The sequence below is a fragment of the Phascolarctos cinereus genome, unplaced genomic scaffold (assembly GCF_003287225.1).
Source record: "Phascolarctos cinereus isolate Bilbo 61053 unplaced genomic scaffold, phaCin_HiC Scaffold_9;HRSCAF=440, whole genome shotgun sequence".
Lineage (NCBI taxonomy): Eukaryota > Metazoa > Chordata > Mammalia > Diprotodontia > Phascolarctidae > Phascolarctos > Phascolarctos cinereus.
In genome coordinates, this window is record NW_027556402.1 from 240,785,564 (window position 1) to 240,809,941 (window position 24,378).

The window sequence follows — 24,378 nt, forward strand, 5'->3', positions numbered from 1 at the left end:
CTTAGGACAACCCCTCTATACATGTGGTTGAATCCTATCGTATTCATCAACAAAATGCAGGCTCTGTCATCTCCCCCTCTCAAATCTTCAACCTTTCCTTATCAACTGGTTCCTTCCTTAATGCCTTCAAACATGCCCCAAGTCTTCCCCATCCTTAAAAACCTTCACTAGATATTTTTACTTTATTCAACTAATGTTTAAATGAACAAGTTTGCATGTAGTTCCATCACATACTATGTTTTAAAGGGATAAACAATCAAACACCTGATAATATTGAGTGCAATATAAAAACCTACCAACATTACATCTACAAGCTGTGTCTTTTCCCCCTAGAGCTATCCTGTATCTCTCTCCCTTTTCCCTAAGAAGCCTAGAGACTTACTGTCTCTATGCTTCCTCCCCTTTCACTTACTTCTCAACCCTTTGTAATCTGGCTTCCAGCCTTCTCATTCTACTGAAACTGCTCTGTCCAGAGTTACCAGTTACCTCTTAATTGCCACGCCCTTTTCTCAGACTCAGTCCTTCTTGACCTATGTGCTCCCTTTGATGTTGTTGGCCCTCCTTTCTTCCTGTCTTCTCTCACCACTGTGGGTTTTCCTGATCTGACTCTCCCGGTTCTCCTCCTCCCCATCTTACTCCTCCTTAGTCTCCTTTTGCTGACTCCTCATCCATATTTCACCCCTTAAATGTGGGTGTGCTGCCCTTGCTTCCATCCTGGTCCTCTTCTCTATTTATGTTCTCTCTTGGTACTTTCATCACTTTCGCAAGGGTTCAGCCATCATCTCTAGAAACATGATTCTCATCTCTCTATTTAGTCCCAGTCTCTCCCCTGAGCTTCAGTCCCACATCACCAGTTGCCTCCTGGACATTTCTAACTGAATTTCCCTGAGATATCTCAATCTTAACAGGTCTAAAACCGAACTCATTACCTTTCCCTCTAAATCTTCCCTCCTTCCCAACTTCCCTGTTTCTTTCAAAGGCACCACCATCCTTGCAGAGTTATAAGCTAGGCATTTTCCTGATTCTTCCCTCCCCCTCTTACATTCAATCAGTTGCCAAATCTTGCCACTTCTACTTCCACAACATCTCTCACATATGACTCCCCTTTCTCCTCTCGCAGCCGCCACTTCTCACCTAGATTATTGCAGCAGACTCCTAGTCAGATTCCCTGCCTCCATTCCAGTCAGTCCTCCACACTGCTGCCAGAATGATTTTCTGTGAGCTCAGACCTGACCATGTCACCATCCTATCCAGTCAAATTCAGTGTCTTCCTATTGCCTTTAGGACCAAATATAAACTCTTCTGTTAGGTTTTAAAATCCTCCACAACCTTTACAGCCCTTTGGGCAGCCCCCCTCCTCCCACACTCTGTAATCCAACCAAACTAACCTTGGCTGTGCTACATCTCCTGGCTCAGTGTCTTTGCGCTAGTCAGCCCCCATGCCTGGAATGCACTCATTCCTTAGCTCCATTTTATGGAGTCCCTTTCTTCCTTTAAAATGCAGCTCAAGGGTTATCTTCTGCTTGAAGCCTTTCCTGATCCCTCAGCTGCTAGACCCCTCCATGACAAATTCCCCATGCTTAACTACTTGGTGTGTATTTGTAATTTATTAACTTTATATTTATGCTCTTCCTTCACTCATTTGTTACTGATTATAACTTCTGCTCTCCCCTATTAGTAAACTCCTTGTAAATGGGTATTATTGCATTCTTTATCCTGATAACCCTAGTACTTAGCCTAGGCCTAGGGCCTGGTGCATGGTAGGTACTTTAATATTTGTTGATTGCTGGTTTGATAGGAGGCATAGATTGTTTGGATTTTTTTTGGAAAGAACATTAAAAATCTGGTCATCCAGCCTCCTTATTTTATATATGAGGAAACTGAGGGCCCGAGAGGGTTAATGATTTGTCCAGGTGTCCAGGGTAAGGGAACCTTATTGTAGAGTTGAGATTTGAACTCAGGTCTCCTCATTCACAAATCCAGTGCTCTTCATAGCATACCATGGCTTCCTCTTAACGATCTGGATACTATGCAACAGCAAAATACAGAGAAGGGAACAAAACCCGGTCTCCTCTTGGTGATAAATAAAGGGACACTGTCCCAACTTAATCTTGCTTTAGCATGAAGGCTTCCTCCCCGAGAGGGCAATTACCGAGTAGTAAAGATACAGTGGGAGCCATATTTTACCAGAAGACTGACGACTTTGCATTTAAATCATGGTAAGGCAGGCTCCTAGGTCAGCCACGGGCTTGGATATTATACATTTATAAATTACAAAGGTGATGCTTTATCACTGGTTGCCATTTCAGCTTTTCTATCACAGTATTTTAGAGGTAGCAGGATGTCACTTATTTACTGTCCTGTGAGAGACACTGTGGAATTGTGGGTTGCTCCCAGTTAAGCAATCTGATCGATAAAGACTGCTGCATCCCAGACTATCAAATGGCAAATATTTGTGGACAGGTAAATAGACTAGGGGCAGGTGTGTTGTGAACTAGGGAAGTGGATGCAGCAAACACTTGGGTGCAGATGCCACCATAGATCCCAAAAGGCCTACCTGCTCTTTCCAAGCCCCAGGAGACTGGAGGTTGTTCTCATTTGATTCTGCGTGTGTGGTTAAGCACAGACCTGTCTTTTTTTTTTTTCTTCCTTGCTTCATATAGCAAGATTCGTGAATCTGCCTCTGCTGTGGAAACTGCCTTGATGTCACAGCTTACGTGGGGTAATGGAGCTAGAAATGCAAGCACACTTGAAAATAGCCTTTTGTCTGCATGGTGGTGCTAGTCTTCTCCAAAGCTGCCTCCCTCTGCTTACATGCGCGCACTGGTAACAGGTAAAATCATGTATTCAGGTGGCGCCGATTGAGAATTTGTGAGAATTCAGGAAAGCATTGGGTTGACCTGTTACCAGTGAAGCATGAGAAGGGAGAGTTTGACAGCAAATGGATAGAAATAGTAGTGCTTCGTGTTATGTGCCTTGAATAATAGCATTTCCTCGGAACCCTACTGTGACATCTCAGAACCCCTTACTAACATCCTGTGATTAGCATTGAATAAACTCACAATTTCACAAGGCCGAATGTGAACTCATCATGGCACAATGTAAAGATCCCAAGGCTTGTGACCAGAAGAGACCTGGATTCAGATTTTGCCTCTGATATTTAGTAGCTGTTTGACTCTAGGCAAATCACAGAGTTTCTCCAAACCTCCTCTTTTTTTGGGGGGAGGGGGGCAATTGGAGTTAAGTGACTTGCCCAGGGTCACACAGCTAGTAAGTGTCAAGTGTTTGGTTTGAGGCCGCATTTGAACTCAGGTCCTCCTCTATCCACTGTGCCACCTAGCTGCCCCTCAGACCTCCATTTTCTTATTTGTAAAATGGGGCAACACCTGTAGCACTCACCTCTTGGACTATTGTGAGAATTCGGTGAGATGCTCTGTGTCAAATGCTCAGCTTAATAAAGTGTAGTTAGATATAAATAACCACGTAGTATGCATCCCATTCGTTGTTCCCATCATGCCCAAAGAATAGATTTTTACAAACAGTGCAGAGGAAGCAGACTACAGCAGAAAATCCACTGGATTTTGAGCCCGAGGAACTGGATTCAAACGCAGCTCTGCTTGTGCACTTACCAGCTGGGGGACAAATCAGTTCGTTTCTCTGGACCTTCGTTTTTTCATCAGTAAAATGAGTGGATTGTAGGAGGGGAATTCTAAGGTCCCTTCCAATGCTGAAGCCTACATTCCTACGTGTGAAAATCCTTAGAGAAGGGGATGTTGATTCGAGGAAGTCATTTTTGTATTCCAAGTACTCAATAAATATGAAAGCGGTAGCCTTTACTTTAAAAAAAAAAAAAGGTCAAATGAAGAAATGAATGGATGTCATGTCAGGCCAGAGTCAGCCTACAGAAACTTCATGGCTTTGGAAAGGAAATTATCTTCTAAGAGAGTATATAAAAAGAAGGCCCAGCTGTTCATTTTGTCTGAGATTCCATTCTTCCTGAACAGTAGATCTGCATCCATAAGTGTACCTGTGGCACTGATTTATTTTTTACACTAAGTAGCTGGTGTGCATTTATGGCAAAAATCCAGAGCCAATGCCATTAGGTTCTAACTAACCTTCTGAACTTCCCTTTTGAGCATCTCTAATTGCTGGATTTACCTACCCTGTGCGTGTGACACAGGGCACTTTGAGGCCTGGTACATAAGAAGGTTTAAAGTCATCTGGCATTAAAATTAGGAAGGACCTTAGGGACTCTCTATTTGGAGAGTTTTCCTTATAATTGGTCTCTTTGTATTCTTAAACACGATTCTTGAGAGAGTTTCCACTGGCCTCACCAGACTGCCAGAGGGGTCTAGGACACAGAAGAAATAAAAAACTTCAGCTCTAAAGCTGCTCTCTCATTTTCCAGAGGAAGAAACTAAGGTCTAGCAAGAGTCCAATAGCAAGTTAGCAGCCAGGCTGGCAGTGGAGTACAGGCCTCTGAGCTCTCGGCAGCAGGGTGGCCTTGTGGAGCTGAATGTGGAGACATTCTGAGTTGTTCTGCCAAAGTTAGATTAGCTGTAGGCTCTCATGGACTGTGTAGAATTGGTTCTTTGACATCCAGACATCCTCAAATCCAGGGAAGTGTGGCATTGCACAATATGCATTCACTTGTTTTAAGAGCATGTGCGAGCTTTCCCCCTTCCAGTCCTCCTGACCATCGTTGTCGTGGTGTGGCTGTGACCCTGGGTTCCAAAGGCTCAGACGGCAGAACTAGACCTCTGGCAGATCCCACCATACTTCTCTGAGCTCTGATACCATCCAGGAAGCTTTTGTGTCTGGAGCACAAGAGCCCAGGGCAGGAACACTAAAAACAATAAAAAGGCACAGTTGCTTTTTCATGTATTTGGGGACAAGAATTGTACCAAAGAGGGGATAGGATTATGATTGAGAGTGTGTGGAATGGTCATAACATGGGAGAGCAAGAAGGCTGAACTACCCAGCTCTTACTCTGGTTCTTACTTTTCTCTTCTAAGGAGAATGTTTTTTAGATAGGGAAGGATAGAACAAAAATGGTCTGTGGAGAATGAAAGCCCAAGATCAGCAAGGCTGGTTGGTTATCATCTGACTCCCATAGAGTTCAAGTCACCAGTCTTGGACAAACATCCTAGAGTGTGAAAGAACTGGCAGATGGCATTGTGGAGCCACTTTGATTAACCTTTGAAAGCCCTTAGAGATCTGGAGAGGTCCTGCAGGCTTGAGAAAGGGCCATTGTTATCTCCAGTTTCAAAAAAAGAAAATATAGACAAGTGAGCTTGACTTCTGTTCCTGGAAAAAAATCATAAAATGGAATTTTAATAGGGATCATGAATCATCAGTCGTGAAGTTGAGCTAAAAGAAATTATTGGCTTCACCAACTACGAGAGGGCTAAATAGCAAGGAACTCATTTGGAAAAGATGTAGGGCTTTTAGTGCACTCAGACTCATACTGTGTAATATGACAGCCAAAAGCCAAGTCAGTCGAAGCCGTGCTAAGCAAAGGAGAGTAAGCAGGACTGGATCCATAAAAATTGGGTCAGCCCACATAGGGACAGTTTAGGGGCACGTTGCTTCCTGGAGACCACATTTGAAGAACGTTGGAAAATGGGAAAATGCCCAGAGGAGGGTAGCTGAGCTTTTGAATGGCCTCAAGATAATGCCATAAGGAGGACAGATTGAAGAAAGCTGGGGAGGCTTAGCCCAGAGACCAGAAAACCTAGAGGAGCTAGAAATGCCATCTTCAAGTCTAGGAGGGCCATCATATGGAAGAGGGACCGGGATTGTTTTGCTTGGGCCATGGCAATGGCTGGAGTTGCAGATTTAAGCTTGGTGTCAGGAAGAAACTTCTTCCCAATGAGTGCCATCCAAAAATGAAAGGGATTCTGGGGTGGGTGGAGACGGGGAAGAAGGGGGAAGGTGGGAGAAGGACATCTCCTCTGCATGATCACCTGTTGGGGTCTTTGGGTTGGAGTAGAGGGCCACTAAGAGTTCTTTCCAAGTTGTAGATCTCTGATGCTGAGCTAGAAAGGTCAACTATGGCCCCAGTATGGACTCTGTGTTTGTTCTCTGAGCACCCACCTCAATAAGCTAAGAAAGGCTTGTCACCAGAAAGGTGGGCATCGGATGAGGGGCTGCATGTCAGAAGGTATAGAGGAACCATTGTGAACAATAAGCAAAGAGGGGGCAAAACCTAGGACCCTGAGACAACAGCAAGAAGGTCAGTTTGGCTGGAGTGTGTTGTATGTCGGTCAGTCAGTCAACACTGATTATATTTCTGCTGTGTGCCAGATACCATGCTAAGTGCTGGGGATACAGAGAAAGGCAGAAGACAATGGAGGAGCTCCCAGTCTAAAGAGGGAGACAACAGGCAAATGACTCTGGACAGACAAGCTGTGGACAGCATAAACTGGAGGTGATCAGCTGAGGGCAGGTGCTAACATTAAGGGGACTGGGAAGGCTTCCTGTGGAAGGTGGGGTTTGAGCTGGGACTTAGAGAAAGCCAGGGAGGCCAGGAGGTGGAGATGAGGAAGGAGAACATTCCAGGTGTGGGGGACAGCCAGGAAAAATGGCCAGAGGGGGGAGATAAGACTGTCTTGTGTGAGGAACAGAAAAGAGGCCAGGGTCACAGATCACAGGGTAAATGGCTGCAAGAGTGGGATGTGTAACGTGTGAGAAAAATTGGGGAGGAGGCCAGGTTATAAAATAGCTCTTTGACTGCCAAACGGAGGATTTTTAATATTTGATTGTGGTGGTAATAGGGAGCTATTGAAATTTATTGAGTGAAGGTGGTAGTGGCAGGGGAGACAGGGTAATACATGCATTTTAGAAAATCACTTTGGCAGCTGAGTGGAAGAGAGACTGTAGTGGGGGGGAGACTTGTGGCAGTAAGACCCATTAGCCTATGTGTGATAGGGCTGTCCAAGGCCGGTTGGAGCCAGATGGTGGAGGATCTTCCTCTGTTCTGGCACGAGCCCATAGTGTTTTTGAGCAGTGGAGTGTGTGGCATGATCCTGTGCCTTGGAAGACCAATCCCGTACCTGTAGAGTGGAGTGATGTGGTTCCAGGCGGGAAAGGCAGGGAATATCTGTTAGTCTACCGCTAGGGTAAGGCTGAAGAGAGGCGATGGCAGCCTGAGCTAAAGGGTGACAACAATGGAAGTAATGATCAGTGAAGGATAGCCACATGAAATGTTGCAGAGGAAGAATGAGCAGCTCTTGGTGACTGAATTGGTATGTAGAGTGAAGGGGAGCGATGAGACCCAGGTTATGACCATGGAGGTGGACGGTGCCATCGACAGAGATGGGGAAGTCAGGAGGAGGAGCAGGCGTTCCACTCGGCACGGGTTGAACCTGAAGTCCTCAAGCTCAGGAGCCGTGTGGCATTTCAGTCTCTCAGAACATAGCGCGGTGTCCTGGACACAACTGACAGCGTGAGTGCTAGAATGAGTGCAGGGGCTCCCATAAGAGAAAGACCTGGAGTGGCTAGAAAAGGCCTAATGGAAGAGGCAGACCGTTGTAGAGGCTTTCACGTGTGAGGTTCCTTTTTGTTTGGGGGCTTGCAGTACTGATACTTCGTCCATGGAGGGAGAACCTTAGGAGGAGACCCTTAATTACCTTGGGTTGAACCTTCAGGCAAATGGGACAGAAATGGAAAATTAATGCAGCTCTCTATGAAATGGATCCTGTCGTTGGGAGAGTTGCGCCTCTCCCAACGATGAAGTGACCATCATCTATCCTGGACAATGCCGCAGTGGTGACCGTAGGTCGGTTTAAATCTGGATTAAGTAAATAGTTGTGATATGAAGTTTCAATGATGTATTTCTGTAGCCGTGGATTAAGAAGCAGCTTGTGTTTGCTCCATAGTCTGTAGAGCTCTCAGAGCCTAGCTTTCTCATCATAAAACATCTACACCAGAACCTGTACTACAGACTTTGCAGGGTTGCTCTGGGAAAAGGAGCTGGCGACCAAACACAGAAATGTGAATGACTGTCGCTCTTCTTACATGTTCTGTCTTTTCCTCCTCCTTTTAGATCTAAAGGTGCAATTCTGAACATCTCATCTGCCAGTGGCATGTACCCAGTTCCACTGCTGTCTGTTTACTCAGCGACCAAGGTAAAGTTTATTTGGGGAAAAAGGATTAGAATAGATGAAGTTAGAAGTGATATAAGTTTGCATTTCCTGTAGTTTCCTTCTTAAAGAATAGCAGAGTGGATCGATTGCTAGACTTCAGTTCAGGAAGAACTTCTGTCATTTCCCTGGGCAAGTCACTTAAAGTCTGTGGGTTTCAGGAAGATCCCCATGATTTATCTGCTAAATCATAGATGAATTGGGACCTATAATGGTCGATTATGTTCACATATTAATGAACTTGTTGCTCCTTTGTGGATTTATTCTTGTCAGTTTTAAAACGGGCAAGAAAGAAGAACCAAGATGTCCCTTGACCCTTTGGGCAGGGGAAGAACACTCATCGAGTTTGGCCATAGACCCATAGACTTGACCTAACATAGTGGCATCTTCTGCATGCCTTTTTTTTTTTCAATTTTCAATTCTATTGTGGAAGGGAAAGTTATATCTAGGTATATCTAGATATCTAGGTGTTATATCTGGGTATCTAAGTTCAGAAACATTTGAACTCTAAATCTGTTTTAAATGGATAACTTGCACCTTTTCTTTCATTCATTCAGTAAACATTTATTTAGTACCTGCTGTGTGCAGAGAGCTATATTCAATTCTAAAGAATAAACAGTTTACATAAAATGTAGGCTCCCTTCCATAGAGCTTACAGTCTAATGGTCCTATGGCTGTGGTATAAGAGGGTCAAACCCACACCTCTTGCTCCTTGCAGACTCTTTTTTTTCCATAGCAGTGAGGATACTTTTTGCATTAAAAACCAGTTGTGATTATAGACATGTATAACACAAGTAGAAATGTAGCCTCTAAGGGATTTTGAAACAATTTTCAAAAACTTGCTTACGTGGTTTCTTAACTTACTGACCATCGACATGTTGGAGAGCTAAGTACCTACAATCTAATATTGTGGTCACTGCTGCTAGACCCCCATGAGCCATGGAGGGCTGGGCCTCTGCTCAGGTTGTATGTGGCTGCTCTGAACCTGGTGTTCCTGGGACCAAGCATGTGGCATTATCTTTCACACGGACCTGTGAGCCTGTCTTCTAACCCTGACCAACCACCTCTTAAGTGTGGGTCCGAGGTGGGTATAGTTGGAAGCCAAAGGGGCTGGATCAATCAGCATAAATCCATGGCTGCCGTGGGAGTAGAGTCATGAGCTCTCACTGTGTCATCTTCATGTACAAAATGAAGTGTCCTCAAACCTGTCATGGGGACAAGAAGGGAAAATGTTGAGAAATAGAAGTGAATCTAATCTCTTGAATAAACAGTGAAACCAGTGCATGGAACAGATGCAAAAATCCATTGTTTTAAGTGGAGAGAATTTTATTATTTAGTCTATTAGGCATGCTTTTCCATTTAAGATAATGGGTAATTAACACCTTTTCTAAACTTATCTCTAGAAATAAGAAAAGGGATACTTATTCCTATTAATCACATTCAAATTTATTTTCATAACATTTTATTAAAAGAGAAAGCAATATTCCTAGATATTAGGTTTATTTTTTATTCTGGCATATTGGAAGAACTTGAGGTATGTGGCCTGTGATAAGAGAACACAACAGGAGGATCATGGGAAATGACCGTGATGGCTCCTATTCAGCAAACAAGGCTGCTTTGAATTTAGCTTTTTTCTATAGTTTATTAATGACATCTCAGAAGTCTTACCAAGGCATATTCTTAATTAAAGAAAGGTAATGCTTCCTTTAATAGGATAGGAAAAGCGCAGGCATGTGTGATTTTCACATTTGAATAGCTCCATTTTTTAACATTTCGATATGGCAACATTATACACATTACACTTGTAGAAAACGAGATCCCTAATGCACAGAAACTTTGGCTCTTGTAGCTTTATTGAGAGCAAGGGCCAAATAACGCAGTAAGCGTCAGGCTGGGGTCATGGAAAGACCACTGGCCCGAGGGTGAGATGTGCTGGGCCTAATCTTGGAGAAGCAGCTTGGACTCTTGGAACCTCTGTTCTTTAAAATGGAGCCAGTCATGTTCCTGCTTTCTGCAGAGTGATGCGTGCATAACGAGCTCTCTGAGGACAGTTGGTGTCATTATTCCCTCAAGATACAGTCTTGCTGTGTTAGTTACTGGGGTGCGAGTACGTTCCACGTAGCCCCGATATTCCTGCAGCTGTATCATGAATGCAGGCAGCTGGTCCCTGCAGAGTGTGGATGACTCTACATGGCCCATCCTCGCTACTGGGGCAGGGTGGGACAAAGTCGAAGTGCATGTCATTACATCATCTTCACATATAGAGCACAGCACAACACTGAGACAGGGAATGAGCTGGAAGGTCCTTTGGTGATGCCTCATTTTTTTTTTGTAAGAGAAAAACCTTGGCGACATAATACTTTGAATGGGGGATGCTCATTTTAGTAGCTGAAATGAAGTGTGCCTTTGCAGCATGCAATAAGTCCTGGCTTTACTATATCGGTGTGGTTAAGGAAAGAAAAGAGCAAAACTACTGCCTACAACACACACATTTTCTTTGGTTTGTGTTAGCTGCTGGAACACTGAAACGGCTGCTCCTCTTGAAATAACATCCCCCCCCACACACACATACATACATGCACATATGCACTCACCCCTTTTTAAGCTGCTTTTGTCCTGGGCTAACAGACGCATTGTCAGTGAAACAACCATGTGCTGTACTAATGGCCTGAGCCTCTAGAATGGAATGTCTCTTTAAGGCTCAGTGGATTCGGAGACTTACTTCCTGCCCTGTCACATTGGCCAGAATGTTGCCAGCTTGGAACCTTGCAGAATCAGGTTTGATATCATGTGCATTCCACCTGAAACACAGTTGATCAAACACTTCCCATACATGTGCCAGCACTATACTGGGCACTGGGGCTGCAGAGATGGGATGGGTTCCTCTTACCTTCCTCAAAGGGGACTCCAGGTTGTTGTTTTGGAAAAGATAGGAAATGTTCTCTTGTCTGCCTGCACCTGCTGGGTTTCATCACCCCAGAGGACCTTGACTGTTGATCTCAGTGTCCCCTTTCAGCTCTGAGAGCTTATTTTTCTGTGTCGCTTCGAGCCAAATCAGACAGAATTCTCATTGTGTTTTTGCTTATGTTGTGGTCAGAGGAGAGGGGTTATATCTTTTAGTAGCTAGGAATAAAATAAATTTCTTCATGGAAAGCAGTAGAATTATAAAATCAATGGACTTGGGACTGTTGTGTTCTACCGAAAGACCAAACTGACCCAGACCATATGCAGACAGAGGATGATGATGACGACTCTTGATTTGTATAGCATTTCACATACAATGTCATATTTGTTCCTCACAGCCACTCCCTTAAGTTAGAGCATTGTCATTTCATGTTACTGGTAAACTAACTGAGGTCCTGTGAAACTAAATCACCTGTCTCGAGTCACATAGATGGCAAATGGTTGAGCCAGACCTTGAGCCTTGCCAGGTTTTCTAGCACCAGGAAGCTGAGGATTCCTTCTACCATGTCATGCTTGCTGCCTTAACCCTAAACTGGCTCCAATGGACTTCTCCCCACTAATCAGACCTGTATAATGTATTTAACAAGAATCTAGTTTGGTGACGGCTCTGCTGTCAAAAGCCAACTTGTTATGGTATTGTATTGTATGAGGTCTCAGTCTTTATCTCAAGTAAAAGGAATGGTGAGAAACTCTCTCATTCCCTGGTTGCCAGATGATTTCTCGTTTCCACGACAACAGATCAGCCGGTTGATGTCATCTCTGTGTTTTCTTCTCCCCCCTCCCGCCCCATGCAGGCTTTTGTAGATTTCTTCTCCCAGTGCCTCCATGCAGAATACAGGAGCAAGGGCATCTTTGTGCAGGTGAGTGGAGTTTGTTTCCGTTAAGCATCCCTGTTATTGCGTGGTTGCCACAGCAACCGTGGCTGTCTTGGCAATGAAAGGAAATCACGTTCCTAAGTAAGCGAATGTGACGTCAACACACCATTAAAGATACAGTTTGCCTTTGGCTTGTGCCAGGGAAATCTAGACTTCTGAAAAATGTTCCCCAAACTTGTAAGTGGGGATTCATGCTCCAAGGCAAACCAAAGGCATCATGGCAGTGGCTTAAGCAGAACTGGTGCAGGCTCTGGTATATACCAAAGCCTGTAGAGTCATAGGGTTGAAAGCTGGCAGGGACCTTCACTTCCATGGGGTCATCTCCTCCCTGGAGAGACAAAGGAGAGAGTCCCAGAAAGGGAAAGTCGCAGGGCCTCAGAGCCTGAGTCCAACGTTCTTTTCTCCCTCACTGACCTGCTCCATGAAGATTTCTGCCCAGGGGACTTGAGCCCTGGCCCTTCTGATTAAAATTCTAATATATTCACCATTGCACTATCACCCCTCAGATCTGTGTGTGCCAAGAGGGTTGTAGGCAGAGACAAAAGGAGTAAGTGCTCTGTAAGGAAGGGGCATTTGATTTCACTAAAGCCGAGGCCAGCACTTGCTGGATGCTGGGATGACATTTAGACTGATCTCTGATCTTATCACCCAGCAACATCCCAGAAAACTACGGCAGCGACAGTGCTCTGAGAAGTGGCCATGTGATGGGGGAGAGCCCCCAGAAATCCTGCTCGGTGCCTTTATTGGTGCCACGCTTAGCCAGTTATTGAGTGGTAGGAGCCGAGGGCACAGGATAATAATGTCCCTTGGGATGACCATCGTGAAGGGCATCGACGGGTGTGCCTCTGGGAGTGTGCAGATGCCCAGCCATTGTTTATTCTGGGGCAGGGCCAGCCCTGTCTCAGACTAGAGAGGAGCTTGGGGATAACTGGTGAGATCTGTGCCCGAGAAAGGATCCCCACTATAATGTGTGCAGCACATGGTCCTCTAGCCTTTACTTGAACCCTTCCAGGACCATCAGAAGGCCCTGTTCTGTTTTCGGATCGCTCTCTCAGGCAGTTTTTTCCTTACATTGAATTACAATTGGCTCTCCACACCTACAACTTCTCACCCTTTGCTCCTAGTCCTGCCTTTTGGGACCAAGCGAAACATGTCTTAATTTCCCTCCTGTACGTCTGCCATTTGGACTTGAAGATTGCTGTCATGTTCTCCAGCTGCTGTTTGTGAAAGCTAGTTGGCACTCCTGGGATCCAGGCCCTCTTGTCCAGGTAGCACTAGAAGCCTATCAGGTATACCCCAGACCTAGGCAGTTTCTAGTCCAGCAGAGTAGAGTGAACAGAGATAGTTCATCGGTCTTCCTGACAGTTCAAAGCCATCCCATCAAGTTTTCAAGTCCGTATCTCTTTCTCTTTGTGTATACCTTGGGCAGAATTGGTGCTCCCAAAGAAACATTGGTACTGTCTTACTCACTGAGGGTGGGAGGGTTATCATCTTATCATTTAATCATGGAGTCAGCTTGACCCTGACCTGGTCTAAAATCTCACTCCCTTTGGTGTATATTCTAGGAGCCCCCTACCCCCAGCCCTGTCCTCCTGCATCCAAAATCTCTACCTGGATGTCCAGTGCCCCTGTGGATAAAGCACTATTTCCAGACCTTCCTGAGAGATGCTTGATTTGAAGGACTCCAGAGCTCTGGGTTTGAGTTGCACCTCTGCCATTTACTGGTTACAGAACCTCAAGGAAGCCATGTTACCTCTTGGGGCCTCAGTTTCTTCATCTGTTAATTGGGTTGGACTAGATGTTCTCCAAGGTCAGCCTTGAAACTTACTGTTCTGTGGTCTGGGCTTTAATTTAATTAATTTAAATACATTACTCCTCTTCTCCCTTAGTCACCAATGCTTCTTGACTGAAATGTAAATTGTTATACTATAACCACATTGTTTGTGTTACAAGGATTTATTGTTCTTATTTCCCTGCTTTTGTTGTCTTCTGTGTCAGTGTAGTATGGAGATCACCCTGGTTCCTTAACGCTCTTCCAGTGGATTTCAGGGCTGTAGCAGTCTAGAAAGCCTTCCAGTATGGTCCCAGCCATACGCTATGTGTGTGTCGCTTGTCCACGCAGTTTGGAGTGTCTCATCACTTGCTTGGCCACAGCAGTTCTTGGAAAGAAGGCTGAGTCATAGAGGCAATTCAGTCCTTCCTGGTGGAGGGAATACCCACACCTACAAACTCATTGATTCCGAAAGAAGCAACTAGAGTAGCGGGAGGGCTACTCCAGATTTGTATAGCCCTCGACAGTCTATGAAAGGGGCCTTCCCATCACCCACAAGAACTTCTAAAGCACTAGCTATGTACTAGGCGCTGGGCACACGAGGCAAGGCCAAAACACCAAGCCTGCCCTCCGGGAGCTTGTGTTCTAATGAGAGAACCAGCATGTAAGCAATGAGGCAGAGACAAATTAGAAAGAAGGAAAGCTTTCTATGTGTTTTCTCATTTGATTTCTAACACAGTCCTCCAGGGGAAATTTCTCATCCCCACTTTACCGGTGAAGTGACAGGCTCACAGAGCAAGTGACTTGCTCCAGATCATATGTCTAATAAATGGAAAAGATGGGGCTCAAACCCATCTCACGGAGTCAGAAGGCATCTCAGAGGTCTCTGCCATATAGAAAAATGGCATCCTTTAGGAGGAGCTCTCTAGCCTTTCAGGGAGAGGGACGGCAATCCATTGCACTTCAGGATAGCTCTGATTATCGGGAAGCTTTCTATACATCAGACTGAAATCTTCCTCTCTGCATCTTCCCCCCATTGCTTCTAGCTCTACACTGTAGAGGCAAGGCCGGATCCTTCTCTTAGACAACCCTTCAGGTACTTGAAACCTATTATCATGTTCCCTCTCTGTCTCCTTGTCTCCAGGTAAAATATGCTTAGTTCTTCAAGTGTTTGTTGTATGGCATGGTTATTAGTCCTCTTGCCAGCCTAGCCACCCTCTTATGGACTCTTCCCAGCTTGTCAAGGTACTTCCCAAAATGGGGCATCCAGAGATGAACCACAGTATTCTTGACTTTGCAAATTTGGCAGATTGCAATAGGAGTAACCCCTGGGGAGAAGGGACCTGCCTTGCCCCACCAACACAAACTACTGACCTACTGTCTCCATTGTGACAGGCAGGGAAACCTAGCTGAAGCAGTATCTGTCTGAGGGAGAGACAGGAAGCTGCATGTGTCATTCACCTCAAACCACCACCACCAACCACTTTGACCATCAGCTCTTCTCAGACCTAGATAGAAGCAGCTCAGGTCTCAGCCCCAGAGCCTTGAGAATTGAACTGTCCCCAGACCACCAGCCTGAATTCAGCCTGGCCCCCGGTGCCATCATCAAGGAGAGCAGCCCTTGTGGGGAAGGTCCCCAACATCTCTGCCCGGCCACCTGCCACCAATAGGCGCTTAGCGATTGCAGTACTCCCCTAGACAACAGATCCTACTTCTTGTCCAGCCCTCAAAGCCTCTTCCAGGGAAACAGCTCTTGGGAGGTGTAACCTAGCAACTGTCTCTGCAGGTGCTGCAGCTCCCACTTCCTCAGCAGTCGCAGCTGTGGAAGGCAAGAAAAGGGACATTCTTGGCGCCATCAGATGGCTTAACAGTAGAGCCACATAGTGTTTTTATTGATGGAAATGACAATCAAAAAAGATTCTTTGCCGTCTGCATTACCCCTGTGCCCTCTGGACCACTGAGTCTTCGCATCAGACTCACTGCTGTAACCTCCTCTGTTACCTCCTCCGTTAGAGTGTGAGTTCTTTGAGATCAGGGAGGCTGGCCCCGGGGCAGGGACTCCCCCCTCCCAGAGCTCAGCACAGGGCTCTGCAACAGTGAGCATTTGTTGATGCAGCTTAAGGTGGCACAAGCTTTGGCAAGCTCATTGTGTGCATTGTTACCTCTGACCAAGTATCCTATTCAGGGAGCATTCTTGCCCTCCCCTGATAGCTCTGGGGTATTCCCTCCAAACGGCGAGACCATCCATTCAGTGTAGCTCTCGTCCATATCCCCTTCCCTGTACTAGAATGCCAAGTGTTTACATGGGAGAGGGCTCATAATCTATCTCTGAATGTATGTGTGTGTAACAGTAGTAACCTGAAGTAAGAGACCTTCAATGTCAAATTGTGATTGAAGGTTAAAAAAATCATGTCAAAATGAAACTCAGAGCAAAAATGGTGAGTGCTTCTTTGGGGCTTATTTTGTTTCTTCTGTGGGTAATAATTTTGTCCCAGGAGCGTAATCTTCTCAGTCTAAGCTAGTTACAGGGAAGCAGATTTTGACTCAATATGGAGAACTCACTTCCTGCCAAAGCTGGAATGGCCCACCTGGGGAGGTGGTGAGTTCCCCATCACTAAAGATGGTTGAGCAGAGACTGGATATTCACTTGTCAGGAATGCTACAGGTTGGGGCTGGACTCGGGGGTTGGAGAGAATCTCTGGGAGTCCCTTCCAGCTCTGGGACTGGTTGAGCATGGTCATTTCCCTGTGGATGTTGTCCTTGCTCAGACATCACCTTTGAGTGTCTGCAGTCATTCCTAGAGGTCCTGTTACAGTATGTCTCAGGGATGATCAGACTTTCCAAGTCTGTTATCTGTAAACCAGAGTTAAATAAGTTTTACTTTCTTCAGACTTTAAGAAGTGATGATACTTCTTTATAAGTAATAATAATATCTAGCATTTATGTAGGGCTTTAAAGTAAGCAAAGTGCTTTATAGATATTATCTCATTTTATCCTCACAACCACTTTGGGAGGTAGCTATGGTTATCCCCATTTTGCAGATGAAGTAACTGAGGCAGATATAGGTCAAGTGATTTCCCTTGGGTCACAGAGCTAGTAAATGTCTGAGGCTGAATTTGAACTCAGGCCTTCTTGACTCCAGGCCTAGCACTCTACCTGTCTGCCTAAATAAAGATAACTTTACTTCTCCTTCCTTTGCTACTACTCTTCTTTCCCATCCTCTCTCTACTCCCCCCATTAGGGAAAAGTATTTTTCATACTTGTCTTTTGTTATTCCCTTGATTCGACTTCATGGGGGATGAAGGAGATGCGTCTGTTATTTTCCCCTCATGGAACCAATGTTACACTTTTCTCTCTGGCCAAGCCCTTTTCTCTTCTTCTTGTCCTTCTCTCTTTTCCTTTCAATACTTGTTTTCATGGGTGAGGAGACTCCCTCCGCTGTCATCGTTTGTTTCTTTAATCCAGATGCTCATGAACTGCCTATGTTATTGACAGAAACAGTAGTGATAACAAGTGATTATGTGCCTTTGAATTGTTGGCCTTCAGTATAATTCAAGACTGCATGGGCTAGACCTGTGAATCCATAGGTGTAGGCAGCTCCCAGTGAGGATGTGAGAAATCTCCTCCATCTGTGTAGACTGACGCCCTTCTGCCCAGGGTCAGCCGTTGGGAGGCAGAACTGGAAACCTGATCTTCCTGACTTATGATTGGCTCTCTCTCCACTACTCTCAACTCCTGACTCTCTAGGCATTGAATACTTCTCTAAATTAAAGATGGTGGTGGTGTTTTCTGTAAAACAGCCTGTTCTGTCTAGGTGAGGACAGCAGATACTCATAGCTCATCCCCAAGCACAGGGCAAGCTCAATATTTAAACCTCTTCCCCTACTCCACAGCTGAGGACAACTGTGTAAACCTCTGACTTGCTAAGGGAGTGACTTCATGCCCCTCAAAAATATTCCTTCACTGTCGAGCACAGATAGGAAATCACCTTCCACGTGGTCACTGCCACTCTTCCCTTTCCTGGGAGGCTGCTCATGGACCAGCATGTTGGCAGCTCGTAGCAGATCTCAGGTAGCCCTTTGAAGCAGCTGAGAATGGAGTAAGCTGATAGAGCCAGGATATTAGGACATACATAGCAGGAGTGGTTTCATGCTGGGTTATTGTAGCCCCATTTGGGCCAGAGGCCTTGTTCTATTTGAAGAAGATACTGACCCACTTTTGTTTCTGGAATTGTAGAGTCTAAAATCTGTAGGGCATTTGGCCACGGCAGCTGCTTCAGAGGCCAGATCATTCCCTGGATGAGAAACCAAATCCTTGGTATTATTGCCAGAGCCAAGAACGTTTTGCCAACTGAGACTCCTCTTTCATCGTTGTCTTCCATTATGACTGGGAATTAGATTGACTTTCTTATTCTGAACAAGAGTCAGCCTCATTTGAGTAGGCTTATCTTGGGCTTACTCCAAATTTGGCATCTTCTAGTCCTATGATCCTTATCTTTACTACATTGACTAATCAAGAGAGCTGGGCATCTTGCTAATTCCAGTCCTATTCAGTTCATTGACCTGGCAGTTTCTTTCTTTTTCGTCTCTAGAGGAATGGGTCACATTTGGTTTTCTGATTGATCGGTCAGTGGAAAAATTGAAGAATCGAAAGGAAGAGAACAACTCAAAACTCGATGATGGTTTTGATTTAAGAAGATATTATTCCTTCTTTTATGGGTTTTTTTGGGGATGGAATATTTTCGTTGCTTTAAACAATTTTATGAATAAAGTATAATACAGCAAGGTGAATATATTCCCTTCCCTCCAGGAGCTTATAGTCTAGCAGAAATTAGACATATACAGGTAACAATAATATAAGATAGAATGTGCTTTGAGAAAGAGATACAAAGTGTTCGGGGAGCTAAGAGGCAGGAGATACCCTTTCTAGCTTGGGGAAATGAGGGAAGGTGAAATTTGGTCTCATCCTTGAAGAATGGATGGGAAATGAAATAGAACTGAAGGTATTGTAGGAAGCCAGAACAGAGTCATTAAAGATGGGAGGGGGGAAAGAGCAAGTCCTATCTGTAAGAGTGGCCAAGAGGCTCCTTGGGCTAGAGCATCTGGTGTATGAAAGGTGATATTGGGGAGAGATGCTGGACAGAGAGGTCATTGAGGACCTCGAATGCCACCTTGGATGACGTAGCCTCATGGGGAGGAAAGTATACTGGGCCGAGAGTCAGGATCAGAGCCTCGTGAGTCCAACTGGGAGACACAGGCTGCCTGCCCACACCACTCAGGCATGAAGTAGCAGAGCCAGGAGCAAGTCACCTGATTCCAGTCCCAGCAGAGATATACCTTGGGGCCTCTTCAGTAGGTTTGCTTCCTGGTTCTTCTCTAGCCTAGGCATGTGACCTTAAGCAGATTTTTTGAACGTCTTTGGTCCCCAAAAAACTCCTCGTTGGGGGGAGGGATTTTACTTAATATGAAATCGCCTTCCTTGGTCTTTGAAAACAGAAATACTCTTTTTAATGACAGTTTAAAACCTTTGAATAAGAACTGGCTATAGTCTTACATAGTCTTGTCCTTATCAAAGTAGAACCATTTCTTGGTCCGTGTCAATATCAGTAGCCACTTCTAGGCATAATTTATTCAGAGGACTAGATCTTTTGAATTCACAGCAGATTGAATTTTAAGTGGTGAAATCTTGAAGATGTTTAAAATTGTACTTGTAAATTCTGCCTCTGAGGCTTATTGGGAGAAATGCATTTCAGTAATAATTTAATACAAAATAAGATTGCTCCTGATTTTTTTAAAAGGCAAAGACTCTGCATCTCTAGTTTCCCATTCCTTAGCTTAGCCCAAATTTTCTAAATTGTACCTGAGGCATTTTGGGCTTTGCAATAGAGGCCCTTATGGACAGGGCTGTGGTGTTTTTGTCTGTGTCCCCAGTATCTAGGACAGTGGTTAATAGAGAGTAGGTACTTAATGCTTTAAATTAAATGGCCAAATGCATATTTCCAGAATGTGTCTTTTAGAGCTAACCTTCTCTTGTAAGGGGTGAGTTTGGGAGGTATCAAAACATAGTCATAGAATCTGGGATCAGATTAAACTTGGTTAATATTCTTTTTTTGAGGAATGTTTTCATATTGTGGCACTTGAGCTAATAAAATTTGCCTTGACCTTTTATTTGTTTAATTATAATTTTGCAAGAACTGATCCTTTGCTCAAGACTGGTGCCTCTAAAGTGAATCAGAGATGAGGTCATTTTTGGTGAGGAATGAATAAGAAGTTTGTAGGACTTCTACCACTAGAGGGAGTGTTAGAATCACTTGTCTGCCTGAATGCCCTCCTCTGATTGCAAAGAAGCATTGATTTTATGAAAACTCCTGGCCCTTTCTTTCCCTCGAGTCTAGAAACCAAGCCAAGAGCCCAGGCTCCTCTCCCAGCTCTTTTACTTGGTACTTTCTGTCTGACCATGGAGAGCCATTTGGCCTTTTGAGGCCTCTTCCCCCCCACCCCCACCCCTTAGATGTCAAGGGTTTTAGAGTTGATGGTCTCTGCAATTCCTTCCAGCTCTTACATTCTGTGGTTCTTTTTCAAATCAAATTAACAGTCCTTCACCAAACGCCTCATACCGAGCACACAAGGCCCCACAGCTGGTGCTGGGGATGATGCAAAGCTGGAAATCAGCACCCCGATGGTAGAAGTAGAGTAGTGTACAAATGTGTCGGGGCACACACATGAGTGAGGAGAGGTTGTGACAAAATGCCTTAGGACACTGGGAGGAGACTAAGACTCTATGAATGGAGAAAAGCCCTTACCTAAACTAGACCAGGGCATCCCAGAGCTGAATGGGGAAGGAGTTAATGCAGCAGGTTTTTGGAGTCGAAGGACTCCACTTTCTGTGTGACCTTGGGAGGACAAATGTTTTAGTGCCTCAGGGCCCTCAGTTTCCTCATCTGTAAAATGAGGGGGCTGGAATAGATGATCTCTAGGATCCCTTCTAGCTCTAAGCCCTGGACAGCTGCCACCTTGGCTGCTAGAGAGGGGAGGGCTTTGATTTGAAAGACCAGCTCGTTTGTCTTTCCAAATGCTCACCTGGGCTGTCTGCTGGCCTGGTCCCCACCTGAATGATGAGCTGTCCTCTGGCACCACCCAGTGGCCCAGCTGGGCAGTGCAACCTCATGGTTTCTAGAGGTTGGTGGTTATTATGCTGCATGTGTGTTCATCATTACAAGCTGCAGAGAGCGACCATTCTAATCACGGAGGTTCCTTTAAATTCCATAGATTTTGGTTTTCCGTTTTGGGTTGTGGGTGAGGGGCTGGCAACACTGATCTCATATTTATCGAGCTATTTGTGTGCCGTAATGTTGTTAACGAGACAGTGACAGAAAGGATTTTCAAAGGGAAGTGGGGATCATTTATGCCAAATATCCCATGTTTGTAACACTCCTAAGAAGTGATTAATAAATGCTTTCACCTATCTATCTCAAAAGTAAAGCCATCTGGCTGCTCTGATGGGTGGATGCCCTCTCCAGTAATCATGGCCTCTCTGTGCCTTCTAATCCCATGTTGCTTATATCACCTCTGCCCATGGGAAACCAAGCGTCTGACAGATCCACAGATCTTCCACGTTCTTCCATCACTGTTCTAGGGGCCTTCTTCTACTTGTCTTGACATTGGATAAATAGTGTTGGAGTTAGGTGGGTTCTCTCTACAACCAGCCACTGTAACATCCTTCACCCCACCTTTATTGGTGTAACCTCTTATCAGAGAGGAATTCGGGGAAGTGGCGGGCACCTCCACGAACACAGGCACCAGACAGTACAGATGTATCACATGGCTAATGCACTTTCAAACAGGCTTAATCCAACCTACCAAAGCAGGAGGTTGTGCTTTTCCTTTACAGCAGTTTGAAATCTTCAACATTTTTTGCTTAATAATTCTGTGTGCTCTGTTTAGCATAATTGTTGGGTTAAGAACATCCTGTCCTGGGCCATTCTGGTCTCCCAGTTGATGCCTCAGTTTGGCTCACTCCTACCATTTCTCTCTTCTTTTTCCTGTTTGGTTGATGTGGGTGATTATTTCTCATGTGGGTTCTTCGTGTTATAGGTTGTGTCCTGTCCTGCTGCCTTCTGTTGAGGAGGGAAGAAAGTTTCCCTTTCGAGATGAGAACTTGAGATGCATCATTTTGTTGGAGAATTCTGTTTGTGAAAATATTAACTAGCAACATAGTGCTTTCTCACTGTAGGTCAATATGCTTTGTTTTCCAGAGTGTCCTGCCGTTCTTTGTGGCTACGAAACTGGCAAAAATCCGAAAGCCAACCTTTGATAAGCCATCTTCAGAGACGTTTGTGAAGTCTGCAATTAAGACCGTTGGTCTGCAGTCCCGCACCAATGGCTATCCGGTCCACAGCATTATGGCAGGTTTTCCTTTATCGAGAATAAAGAGATTTCATGTCTCAATTTCTTATTTGTATAATAAGATACTTTTTAAAATGTTTCTTTATAGTCATAGCTTCTGTATTGAAGCAGTGAGTACAGTAACAAACACTGATACTTTTTAGACATGATAAGAAATTATTTTTGGATTACACTAGCTTCTGTCTTTGAGGGGAAAAAAGCCTTAATATCAGATAACTTTAAATATCAATTTTTTCTTTAAAAAAAATTTGTTGTTGAAGTAACTTGGCTTAGGGGGTAGAGATCTGGCCACAGAGTCAGGAAACTCTGAGTTCAGTTGCTGTCTCTGTTTATACTGGCTCTGTGACCCTAGGCAAGTTACATAGCAGTTTCTCAGAGGCCCAGATAATTCTAAGGCATAAAAAGTGATCGGCTACATTGGTAGAGGTGCCCTGGCTGCTTCAAATACAAATGAACTGAATGTCTGATCCTCTGAAGATAATTGAGGGGAGGGGAACCTGTGGCCTGAAGGCCATGTATTTGTTCTGTAAAATTTGCATTCGTACAAAAGGCCGCACTTAAGGACCTAGAAGGCTGCAAAGTCCAGTGCCTCCTTCTGCATGTAGTTGACCCTAGGCTATCAGGGGACAAGGGTTCTGGCAGGTTCTATTGGGGTAGAAACCCTTCCCATGGAAGCCCAGAATTAGACTCTATGTGTCAGTGGCCAGAAGAGCAGCTGAGGTTGATCAGAAGAAGTTTATCAGAGGCAGCTAGTAGTGCAGTGAAGAGAGCACTGGCCTGGGAGTCAGGAGGACCTGAGTTCAAATCTGACCTGAGACACTTGACACTTGCTAGCTGTGTGACCCTAGCTAGGCAAGTCGCTTAACCCCATTGCCTAGCAAAAAAAAAAAAAAGAAGTTTATCACCAAGATGGCTAAAGGATGATGGTTGCTACAGCCCGTCTAGGTTAGAAGGTGCTCTACTCAGAGGTCAGAGGGAGAGATGACAGTCTTCATCTGGGAAGTGAGCGGGTAGCCACACCAGGGAAATCCTCAATTTGTGCAGGATGGGCAAAGAACCTTCTTTTATCTTTTTCCTTTCCAGAGCTGGATCTTCTCACTGATGCCTTCATGGCTTTTCATGAAAATTTCAATGTCTGTAAACAAGGGATTGCGAGCTTGCTGCCTGAAGAAGACCAAGAAAACTTAAAGCTGGGGTGAACCCATCCAGGATTTCCAGCAGATGGTCCAGTGTAGCCATCTGTAGAACACTAACCTTTTAAATCTCCAGTTACCACTGGAGAAAGCAAAACCTATTTCCAGGGGGTTTCTGCCTTAGATTGCTTACTCCAAGCCAATTGGACTAAGTCAGAAACTTCAAACAAGAGTTTATCTCAATTAGTGGGGAATCCTTGCTTAGCAAACAAAACGGCATCAGGCTAAGGGGGGTGGGGGGTGGAGGGGGTGGGGCAGATTGCTAAAGAGCTTCTTACTAACTCACAGTACTAGACAGCCGGCAGGGGACCTCAAAAGCTTCATCAGGGCCAAAAACCCCCCCCAACCATAACCCGGTTTTGTAATCCTCAAAATTGCCGGGCATTATCTGTGTTATCTGAGTTGTACTTGCTGAGTGACAGCCTGGCTGCTCTCTCACTCTTAACCATTCTAAGGGATGACAAGGGGTTAATTGCGTACAATGGTACTGGCTGGTTGAGGGGTGGGGGGAGAGGAAGGGAGGCTCCTTACAGTTTGTGTGGATTTCGGTAAGGTCTTTTTAAAACTGCATCTATGTAAGCTCCTCAGAGGCAGGGACTTGCTCTTTTCTTGTCTTTGTATCCCAAGTATCCAGTGCTGCGCTTGCCTGGCCCGAAGGTGCCGAATAAAATTCTGCTTGTGGTGATGCCTGTGTGCCCACCAAGGTTTGTGTGCTAGTGGCCTTGTCTCTGGCTAGTGCTTATTCCTTTTTGCCCTACAACCTAAATGAACATCAGCACAAAAAGCTCTGACGGGCTTCTGGTTCGTGAAGAAAACACCCGCAGGAGGCCCAGAAGGGTCCTTTGGTGTCACGTGGCTCAGCGCATGACCGACCTGGAGATGCAGCCAGTCTGGGCCCCACCGGCCTTCCTTGTTCGCACTCTGTGTGGGCACATGTCACTGCCACTAATTAACGCTGCTCCCAAAGCCCAAACTGCTCACTTGGCACAACATAAAACCTTCTTTAAAAAACAACAAAACAAAACT

At 45.0% G+C, this 24,378-nt stretch overlaps 1 protein-coding gene across 1 annotated transcript in view; it reads left to right on the plus strand.

Moving 5' to 3' along the window:
• The window catches only part of HSD17B12 (hydroxysteroid 17-beta dehydrogenase 12), a 142,779-nt gene extending 118,742 nt beyond the window's left edge, over positions 1-24,037 (plus strand). Inside the window, exons 9-12 of the mRNA XM_078148633.1 lie at positions 8,048-8,129; positions 11,903-11,968; positions 22,009-22,158; positions 23,243-24,037. Coding sequence (XP_078004759.1) covers positions 8,048-8,129; positions 11,903-11,968; positions 22,009-22,158; positions 23,243-23,347 — 403 coding nt within the window. The 3' untranslated portion in view covers positions 23,348-24,037. The remainder of the gene's footprint in view (positions 1-8,047; positions 8,130-11,902; positions 11,969-22,008; positions 22,159-23,242) is intronic.
• Positions 24,038-24,378: the final 341 nt, after the last annotated feature.